Raw genomic sequence first — 9973 nt, 5'->3', positions numbered from 1 at the left:
CGCCAACAACCTCTGACTCGCCTTCTCCTACCAGCCAGAATCCAAGTCCAACTACTCCGGAGCAGTCGAGCACAACTATCATCATCACCTCCACGGCGTCCTTGCCGAGCAACCCCAACCCCACCCGCCCAGCACCTTCTTCCTCCTCGTCCTCTACCTCTAGTTCAGCACCAACCCTGCCTCCAGGCTCCGGCTCTGGCAATGGAAACGGCGGTCTTTCTGCCGGCGGAACCATTGCAATTGCAGTCGTTGTACCTGTCGTCTCGGTAGCTTTGATTATCATTTTACTGCTGTTTTGGTATCGCAAGCGCAAGGCCCGTAAATTGGCGGAGGAAGAGCGCAAGCAGGAAATTGAAGAATACCGCTTCAACCCGAACAATGACCCTACCCTACCGGCCGTGGGCATGTACGATACCGACGTTGCCTTGAAGGACACCTCTGCTGCTGCTGCCGCTGGAGCAGGTGGTGCAGCTGCAAGCGGAGGTTACCGTGGTTGGGGCACGACCAGCAACTCACGCCATGCACCCACCAACACGGCCTCGAGCGGCGGGGCTGACAGCAGCGCCATGTATGGCCGAGAGGTATCCCCCGTCGAAGAATCCTTCCACATGGCCGACGATGAACAGCGTCAAGGCCTAGGCCGTGTTGAACCTGCAGCCGCCGGCATCCCCAAAGCCCTGCATATCGGTCAGCCTCCAGTCCAACAGCAACAGCAACAACAACAACCATTACAACACCAGCAGCAGGTCCCCATCCAGCATCAAAATGCGAGCAACATCCATCGCGGCCTGTCCAATGCCTCATCAGCGTACTCCACAGGCGCCCAGTCAGACATGTCCGACGACATGATGCCTCCGGGAGCCCCTGCAGGCGCACAGTACTATGAAGAGAGCGCCTACTACCCGGATGGCCAGGGAGCTGGCTACTCCCACGGCCACAGCAGCAGTCACGGCCACGACCAAACCAGCCTTGGGCCGCAGCCCGTCATCCGCGACGTCTCTGCCCGGCGCAACACCCGCATCGAAAGCCCCAGCGTATTCCCCCATCCGCAGCAGGGCAACGCCGGCATAGCGCAGAACTTTTAATATCTCCCCGTTCTTCTCTTGTTAATCTTTCGCCTTTCTTCTTCCTACCCTCTTCTTCTTCTTTTTTTATTTTATTTTATTTTTTTTTTTTTTTTTTGGACCATCTTCCCTTGTATCTCTTTTATTTTGTCTGCTCCCATTTCCGTCTCTTCTTGTCGCTTTTATTCCCCTGGCTTTGATATTTGTGTTTGGTGAAAAAGCACGCTGTACAGATTGTGCTTACTTTTTTCTTTTCCCGCTTGGTCTCTCCTGTCTCTTCCTGCCGATGATATGTAGTAATACCACTTTCTATCTCGTCCACCGTGTCCGCAGCCCTAGTATCTGCAGCCTTAGTATCTGCAGCGTCGTAGTGAATAGTGTATTGTTGTAGGAGTAGCTGTTGTAGAAATAAGAGTACCTAGGGCTAATAGCGCTAACTCCGGCGTGCTCCTTTTTCGCTAGTGAAGTCATCAACTCGCCAGCTGCCCAAACCGGCTACTTTAATTGGCCCGCGCTGCGTCTGCTTCGTCTGCCGCCGTTTTTTGCCCCGCGAGAAAAGCGACGTTTTTGACGTCGAAGAACACTGGAGATTCTGGAGATATCGAAGCTGAGGCTGCAGAAAAGGGACAAGAAGAGACGACACTCGAGCAGCGAAGCGACTCACAGCGGCAGACGCGAGCGAGGAAGCAGAGGCGGGCCATGAAGTTCGGCAAGCAGATCCAGCGGCGCCAGCTCGACCTGCCCGAGTACGCGGCCAGCTTCTTCAACTACAAGGCCCTCAAGAAGGTACCGAACATCCCGCTGCATCCCCACCAGTGCATGTACAGCGCAGTAGTAGATGGAGGCTGTGATTACTGACCGGCGCCGGCAGCTCATCAAACAACTCAGCGCGACGCCTACGATCCCGGCGCAAGGCGCTGCTCAAGAACAGTCCAGCGATGTGCTCGATGCCCAGGCTGCCCTGCGCGCGAACAAGGAGGTCTTCTTCTTCCGTCTGGAGCGTGAGATAGAGAAGGTCAATGTCTTCTACCTGCAGAAGGAGGCCGAGTTCTCGCTGCGGCTCAAGACGCTACTTGACAAGCAGCGGATGATTCAGTCGCGCCGGACGGTGTCGAATTCAAAGGCCCCCGCGAACTTCGTAGCATTGATAGAAGGGTTCCAGCAGTTTGATGGTGACTTGAACAAGCTGCAGGTGTGTATATAGTGTCTCCTGATAACTGGAGGATGGAGTGCTGGATTGCTGATCTGTTGTGATAGCAATTTGTGGAGGTTAACGAGACGGCCGTATCCAAGATACTGAAAAAGGTGAGGTACACTCCAAACTACTGTTCCTACTGTAGACCAATACTAACAGAATATATAGTGGGATAAAACATCAAAGGTGTGTGGGTGTCTCTGTGCTCTGGTACATATCCTGCGTGGTCACGTATTTACAGAATGGTATAGTCACGGACAAAAGAGCTATATCTACAGCGAGCGGTTGAAGTCCAGCCGTGCTTCAACCGAGAAGTCCTCAGAGACCTCTCTGACCGCGCTACCACAGCCAGGCTAGAGCTTGAGGCATGGGCGGAAGGCGAAAATATCCAGTTCAACGCTCCCAGACAGGCGGACAGACCAGCCAGCATAGCAGAGGAGGACGACAGTGACCTCCATATCCTTAACTCTGCTGCTGCTACGGGGAATCTTCAGCCTCTACGCGATTGGCTCAGCAAGATTCAGCTCTCTCCAGATGCAGCTGACCATCTCACCCGCATCTTTCTGACTGCGATTAATGAGTATCCAGATGAAGTGCTCACCCTTTTGCTAGAAACTAACCTTGTTGACGTCCACGCCGAGGACGACATTAATGAACGAAACTGTCTGCATGAAGCCGTTATCTCAGGGCGCCAGTTCGTCTTTGACGCTGCTCTCGAGCGTGGTGTCGATATCTCACAGGCGGACGTCTACGGCAGAATTCCACTGCATTACGCCTGCATGCACGGCCGAGTTGGCATGGTGCATTCTCTGCTTGAGAAGGGCCTATCTACCATCGACTACACGGACCATGATAATTTCACCCCTCTCATCCACAGCATCATCAAGGACCAGGTCTCCTGCGTTGAGCAGCTGCTCTCACACAATGCCCGAATCAACCCAACCTCAGAGTCGGATCATATACCACTTAACCTAGCCTGTCAGCATGCCTCCCTTGCACTAATAAAGATTCTGCTTGAGCGAGACGCAAAGTTCTTGCCAGATGCCGAGGGCCTATACCCACAGCATCTTGTAGCTCGCTCATGTCGTTCCTCCGCAGTTCTCCTACTCCTTAAGGACCACGGTGCAGACCTCGACCAGCGTGATAAGCTATACCAATGGACCCCCCTATTTCACGCGGCTGCAGAGGGCTGCGTTGGATGTCTGCGTACTCTACTTGACTGCGGTGTTGATGCAGATGCCCTGGATGAAAAGGGCCTGCCGGCCATGTACTACGCTGTCTGGGAGGGTCATCTTGAATGTATGAAGCTGCTCTGGTCTCAGCGTATATCCCGTCCCATCGCAGGGCAGACCCCCCTCGATGTCCTCAATAATGGCCCCAAGTACCGTGATGCTATGACTGCCACCCTCACACCCTTGAGTGACGAGAGAAAACAAATTCCTGCCCTTGAGGTCGACGGTATTCCGGACCTATCCCTCCCACCTCCCATCATCCCGCTTCGTCACTATGGCCACAACTTCTTGGACAACAAAACATTCGTGCAGATCCATTTCAACCCGCCATCTGCGGACCCCATTGTCTTCTATCAGACTGGCCGCTATGCTGCTGCACGACTAACAATATCGTCCAAGATGACAGACCTGATCCCTCGTAATGTCATGCTGCCTTTACAAGAAGACTCGCGCTTTATATCATTTCACATTGATAAGCTGGAAAACTTTGCAATCGACTTTGAGATATTCCCAACTTTTGGTTCCAAGGTTATTGCCAAAACAGTTGCTTTGCCTGACGTCTTCGAAAACGACGGCAGAAGTTCTGGCCACTGCTGTCTTCCCGTATTTGACCCCCGGCTTAGAGCCATTGGTGAAATCCGCTTCAACTTCCAGGTCATCAAACCATACTACGGAGATCCATTGGAAATTACTCATTTTGCTACCTACTGGAAAGCCACCAGTGCTTTCGATGCAGAGCACAATGGCCAAGTCACCGGCTCCAGCTTGTCTGGAGACTATGTACAGATATTTGTCCAGATGACGAGAGACCTGGTACCCGTGCTATACCCCGAATTCACAATCATGCACCATGGTGTTCGCATACCCATCTCACATCTCTCTATCGAAGAATTTAAGGCCATTGGTCGTGAACATCCCCCTCCATCAAACATTATAATTGCTTCTTCTGAGTCAAACTCTACCGGCAACAGCTCGACTAGCTCACTACTACCATCCCTCGCCGCAATGTCAATCACTGACATCCCCACCGCCCACCGTCTCCTAGCTACGTCCTTTTTGACTCTTGAAGAAGTCCTCCTCCACTTACCGACCTCCATCCATGTAAACCTATGCATCCTCTACCCTTCCCCAGCAGAGCAAAAGGAGCTTGATCTCCGCCTCACCTTCAACATCAACAACTTTGCAGACGCCATTCTCACACATGTGTTTAATCATGCCCGTGCATCCAGGCTGGCGAATCCAGATTTCATGAGATCTGTTGTCTTTACCAGTTACAACGTCGGGATATGTGTTGCTTTGAACTGGAAGCAACCCAACTGTAAGCTATGCCTAGGTGTGGATGAAGAGCACACTCCTTGCTAACCTCGCTTTAGACCCCGTCCTGCTCTGCAACGACCTCGGTCAACCCCGGGACTCAAATACCAGCTCAATTCAATCTCCGGCTTCGCCTCCATCATTTTCATCTCCAGCAATCCAATACAGTGGCCGTGCCTCCCTCTCTATCAAGGAATCCGCCCGTATCGCCCAAAGCAACAATCTAATGGGCCTTATGTGCCGATCAAGTCTACTCGTAAGTCTATTGTCCCACCTATTATTCACCTCATACATTCATACGCTTGGCCTAACATACCATGCCAATAGAATGTAATGCCCTCTCTGGCCGAGTCAATAAAAGAGCTTGGCCTCGTGTTGGTTGCAGACACATCTGACGAAAGCGCCGAAAGACGCCGACAACAAAACGCTGGTTCAGTAAACGCAAACTCGACTTCGCACGCTGGCTTCGGGGGAACAAATGATGCCCTCTTCCGCATGCCCGGTAATGTTAACGGGGTTATGCGTGAAACTGGCGTGCTACGATTTAACGACTCGATTGATATGTGACGCTCCTCTACCCCTGCCCATCACTTACAAACATACCTCCTTTACATACGATGAACTTCTTTTTTCTCTATTTATAGATATCTATCCGTTTGGGGAGGCGGGTTGGATATCTGATGCTACTCTTTTTTTTGCTAACGTTAACATGCCCTCTGTTTCATGCTCTTAATTACGTGCCCACAATTTTACTCTGCTATTTTATCATTCCCATCCCTACCCAACTCAACTACTACCCTTTCCATGCTGGTTTTTTGACGCGTTATGCTTTTTTATTTGCTGTTTTTCACTCCTAACGTAGGCATTCCTACCCTGATTGATGTTACCTTACCTTCTTCTGTCTCCTGATGATGGATGGAAAGGAGGCCTAAGTTGAAGTTGGGATTGAATGTGAAGTTGGGAGAGTTTATGTTGATTAGATCTCTCGATATATGGCGGGCGTGCCGGATATGTATATAGACTCATGGGATTCTTTTCCGCTGGAGTCGAGTAAGGAAGGATTTTGGGTATTGAATCTACCGTGACTGTTTTCATGATACTATAAGAAATCAAAGAGAGGGATATAAATAAAAAGGACGAACGAAGCAGCCGCTCCGAACTTATGTTTTCCCACCGGTCTTAAACTCAAACTCCCGAAGACACAGCAGACAGACGAGCGGATAGACAGCACGAAATATATCAAAGCAGTCGGGAATTAAATGACCTTGTATTCAGAACCGCCCTCTTTGATTTTGATTTATTTATTATTATTATTATTTTTTTTTTTTTTTTTCACATGCCGGGCCGTGTTCACTCCTCGATATCCTTGACTTTCTCCCACTTCCCCTTCAGATCCTCCTTCCACAAACTGACCTTGTTATCACCGCCGCTGACAGCAAGGATGTTGCCGCTTAGACTCCAGCTGACGCGCCAGACAACGGTATCGAATTCCAGTTTCTCACTCGTCCATTCCTGAGAGTTAGATGGGTCTGAAGTCCAGATTCGTACGGTCTTGTCTTGGGATGCGGAGGCAATGTAGGACCGAGATAAGATACTGGGAGACCAAGCTACGTCACGGACCCAGTCGGTATGGCCTTGGAGGGTTTGCGAAGCGGAATACGTTTTGGTCTCGGGGCTGGATGGGGGTAGCAAGTTAGCACTACCGATTAAACATGTCAACACGAAAGCAAGTGTGCACGCATACTTGTAATCCCATATGAATATAAGATTGTCACTTCCACAAGTAACGAATCTTCTCGATTGGCCAGCAGCAGCGTTGGCGCTTATGATTGAGCCGGCAGCCGCGGCGGGAGCCCAGCTGATGGAGTTGACTCCGAGCCCATGGGCATGGAAAATCTGATGTGTCCAACTATTATCGCGGAACTCAAGAACGCTAACCTGTCCATCGGAGGAGGCGCAGGCGAGAAGGCAACCGAGCTCATGGGGTGCCCAGCATACCATATTTACGGAAGCCGTGTGGAGGGAGAAGTCGAACACCCGGCTCCAGGAGGTTGAGGAATTAGCGCCGCTGCCAACACTTTGTTCACGCCATATGAGGACTTTCCCATCGTAGGATGAAGATGCTAGTATTGTGCCGTATTTCGGATGTGCCTGTTGTGGACGCTGTTTAGCAATCGCCCCCAGTGTATCAGATGGATAGAACGACGTACCCAAGCAACACACCAGACTGCTCCTTCATGACTGGGAAACCGTTAGTAGGTAGTAGGTAGCATACGGAAATTTCAACTAACCCCTTAAGTGTCTCGAGAAGCTTGTGTGATTCTCCCTCGATTTCAAAGATCTTGACTGTCTTGTCTGAGGAGCATGTTGCGAGCTTCCGCCCAAAGTAGTCGAGTCCGGCGTCATGCTATCCACGGTCAATTTAGTATTCTGTATTTAATCAGACGTAAGAGGTAGAAAATGAGCGTACAATCATGTCATCATGACCCGAGTTGGTTATCACTTGCGCCTGTTGCATCAGCCAGTTAGCGGGGACACCCTCGAAAAGGGGAAGCAAAACGGAGGATAAAATACATACCATCTTGTCTATCCGCAGCGGCCACTCCTGGTATCGCCTGACCAATTGGCGCCACAGCAGATCAGATCAACTGAAGGGGCGGGGAGGATGATGGACTGTGAGATGTGGTCTCTGTGTCCAAGGTCGAAGTTGAACACTCAAAGTGGTTGACTGGCATCAAAAAGAAGTCAAGCCACAGTAAAGAGAGGCTGAATCACGTGCTTAATTCATCAGCCACAAAAGATCTTATCTAATCAGAGGCGGAGAAATGCTTTATACTTTTACCGACGCCTTTCCTCTTTAGGGATAAGCCTCGGCTCAACCAAGGGTCACGGGCCGTCGTCTGCTCTCTCTTCCTCTTTCGGCGATAAAGACGAATGTCAACTTCACTTCTTCCCTTTACTTATTCCACTTCTTCTTTTACTTCTTTGCCCTCCTTCACTTTTGTAATCCAAGATACCTCTAGCTCTGCATCTTTATAAAGCAGAGCCCCCTCTTTCTTGCTGCAAAGGACCTGTCGTTTTTCTCCTCTTCCTTCTCACAGGCCGACTGATCAAGCGTTGCAGCAAGCTATATAAGAAACAACTATGGCAGACGCACTCTGCGGTCCTTCAAATGCTCTACAGAACTTCCAGAAACATGCTTCTGTAGACCGGACCCTTCAGCAGGATAGGGCCTCTACGCGACAGCCTCCTGCGCAGGTAAAGTGAACTTCTTATCACAAGACTAGGTTCAGCAGTTGTGCTAACCCCCCGGGCTTTTACCTACAGGGATTTCGCTCAAATACATCGTCCCAGGGACAACTAGATGCAGCGTTCAATGTTTTCGAAGCTGGTCACTCAGCCCCGTTGCTAGATCAGCCCAATAATATAAACACCTTCCTTCCTCCGCCTCCCCAGTTCGCGCCCCAGCCGGCTGCCGACGTTTCCAGCTGGGCTACTGATTTCCAAAACCTACATATTGCCGGAACGCAGTTACAGCAACCACTACATCAGATCAAAGCTGATACGCCTACATTTCAAGCTAGCTTGGCTGGCCGTCACCATGAGCCCGCGCATGGGGTACAGCAAACCCCACAGTCATCCATCTTCCATGGGAGTATGGGTTACCGACCTGGAATGGGCATGTTAGGCAATCCCGGATTTGCTCGACCAGATAATTATACTCCGGCCGCTACTGAAAGCTTGCAAAGCCAGCCGAAGCCAGCCGAAATCTTCGACGATTCTGCCTTTGAAGCGGCATTTGCGGAGGCCCGCGCAGAAATTGAGTTACAGGAATCTGCACGGCAGCAGGAGAATTTAGAACTAAAACCAGATGTATCAGAGGCAGCACCACTTGAGACTATTAGAATTGGTTCCGACAATATACCCGCCCAGCTTGAAGAAGGAATGAACGAGTCTGATGAACTATCCAAGACCGCGGGAGAGCTACTTGACCGTGTGAGCCATGATCAAAGCCAGAAGTTCAAACAGAGCAACTTCCTTGCTTTGATGAGACAACTCCGTGACCGCGAAATTGTCGTCGATGGTGACGAGTTCCGCAAAGTCAGTACTCACTCATAGTTTCTTTCCTATACGACCCGAACCAACCCACGCCACGTTCGTTATAACTGCTGGTACTGGAATTGAAACGTTGTCCCGACTTTCTACGATCGTTTTGCGCCCATACTAATGGACCTTTCAGGTGCAACAGCCTTTACACCCCGGCGGACCCTTGTACCCGGAACAGAGCAAGATATCCGGAAGCCTTCCCGTAGATCTAGACTCAGCAAAGCACAATGGAACCAGTAAGTTTCACACTCCTGTCTCGCTCTTTTCTGCTATTTTCTAACACTTGGAAAATAGACTCTTCTCCTGGAGCTTGACTGCCAGAGAATTCCTTAGGACTTCCACAACACCACCGCCCTTATTTTCTTGATATGCGTGCCCCATCAGAAGCCCCAGATGAGGACAGTCATCAGCTGCACGCAGACAAAGACCGTAATTCCATTTATCAAAAGTTACTTTGGAAATCCCAGCTTGTTGATCACAGAACACCCAATCCGCCTGATTGTTTCTTCCGCACTGATTTGGACATTGACCTCCTTGGCTAGGCTCTGGCTTGTGCGTTCTGCTTTGGGGATAGTCAGAGGAGTGTGATGAGAAGCAGAGGGAAAGCGGGAGGAAGTGATGTCCTCCATAGACCTTTTATCTTAGCATTTTTTATATTGAATACCCCCCTTAGCCAGATGAGCGAAATTCACTTGTTTCTCACTTCTACCCAGTATTTCCTTGCTGAGGCCTGGAACTTCCGCTGCTCCATTAGTTACATCACCGGTGGGTATAGTGTAGATGACTGCAGCAGCTGGAGCAGGAATCATCATGTGGGAGGCAACTAAGCTCCGGCTGCTGGGGAGTTTCCATTATTATTACCTAGTTATATAAACTACCTATTATGGAGTTACCAACTCGGCACTCCTGCAAGTCTTTACAGCAACCCAGCAGCAACTCCCCTGCCGCTCCCTGGCACTGCTCATACAGCTCGCTCTCCCTGGCGCTCTCTGCTAATACTCTCTGCCCACCGCTGCTCTGCCCCGTCGCTCTCCCGTCGCTCCCATCAAATACCCACCGCT

The 9973-nt window shown here is 50.5% G+C and overlaps 4 protein-coding genes across 12 annotated transcripts in view; 3 read left to right on the top strand and 1 right to left on the bottom strand.

Annotated features, from left to right (window-relative positions):
• The window catches only part of TERG_12164 (uncharacterized protein), a gene marked incomplete at both ends in the record, with an annotated part of 4554 nt that extends 3469 nt beyond the window's left edge, over window positions 1-1085 (top strand). Inside the window, one exon of the mRNA XM_003235520.2 lies at window positions 35-1085. Coding sequence (XP_003235568.2) covers window positions 35-1085 — 1051 coding nt within the window. The remainder of the gene's footprint in view (window positions 1-34) is intronic.
• Window positions 1086-2169: 1084 nt separating this feature from the next.
• Window positions 2170-5807, top strand: TERG_04622 (uncharacterized protein). Of its 3 annotated transcripts, XM_047748292.1 has the most exons (3): window positions 2170-4809; window positions 4865-5061; window positions 5133-5807. In XM_047748292.1, the coding sequence occupies exons 1-3, from the start codon at window positions 3039-3041 to the stop codon at window positions 5370-5372; spliced, it is 2208 nt and encodes a 735-aa protein (XP_047604270.1). In that variant the 5' UTR covers window positions 2170-3038; the 3' UTR covers window positions 5373-5807. The 3 variants fall into 3 exon arrangements, with proteins under 3 accessions (XP_047604270.1, XP_047606351.1, XP_047606352.1); XM_047749834.1 differs by having other exon boundaries at window positions 4865-5807; XM_047749835.1 differs by having other exon boundaries at window positions 2170-5061.
• Window positions 5808-6133: 326 nt separating this feature from the next.
• Window positions 6134-7974, bottom strand: TERG_04621 (protein transporter SEC13). Of its 7 annotated transcripts, XM_003235517.2 has the most exons (6): window positions 7384-7511; window positions 7276-7314; window positions 7097-7212; window positions 7016-7046; window positions 6550-6956; window positions 6134-6480 (listed from the first exon to the last, which is right to left on the bottom strand). In XM_003235517.2, the coding sequence occupies exons 1-6, from the start codon at window positions 7384-7386 to the stop codon at window positions 6156-6158; spliced, it is 921 nt and encodes a 306-aa protein (XP_003235565.1). In that variant the 5' UTR covers window positions 7387-7511; the 3' UTR covers window positions 6134-6155. The 7 variants fall into 7 exon arrangements, with proteins under 7 accessions (XP_003235565.1, XP_047606346.1, XP_047606347.1 ...); XM_047749829.1 differs by having other exon boundaries at window positions 7276-7511; XM_047749830.1 differs by having other exon boundaries at window positions 6134-6956.
• On the top strand, window positions 7950-9810 carry TERG_04620 (uncharacterized protein; the record flags this gene model as incomplete). The annotated part of the gene is made up of 3 exons (XM_047748290.1): window positions 7950-8063; window positions 8133-9148; window positions 9207-9810. The coding sequence occupies 2 exons, from the start codon at window positions 7950-7952 to the stop codon at window positions 8922-8924; spliced, it is 906 nt and encodes a 301-aa protein (XP_047604268.1). The 3' UTR covers window positions 8925-9148; window positions 9207-9810.
• Between the last annotated feature and the right edge of the window lie 163 nt (window positions 9811-9973).

Source organism: Trichophyton rubrum (genome assembly GCF_000151425.1).
Source record: "Trichophyton rubrum CBS 118892 genomic scaffold supercont2.4, whole genome shotgun sequence".
NCBI classification, from domain to species: domain Eukaryota; kingdom Fungi; phylum Ascomycota; class Eurotiomycetes; order Onygenales; family Arthrodermataceae; genus Trichophyton; species Trichophyton rubrum.
This window is presented reverse-complemented; position numbering and strand designations above follow the sequence as displayed.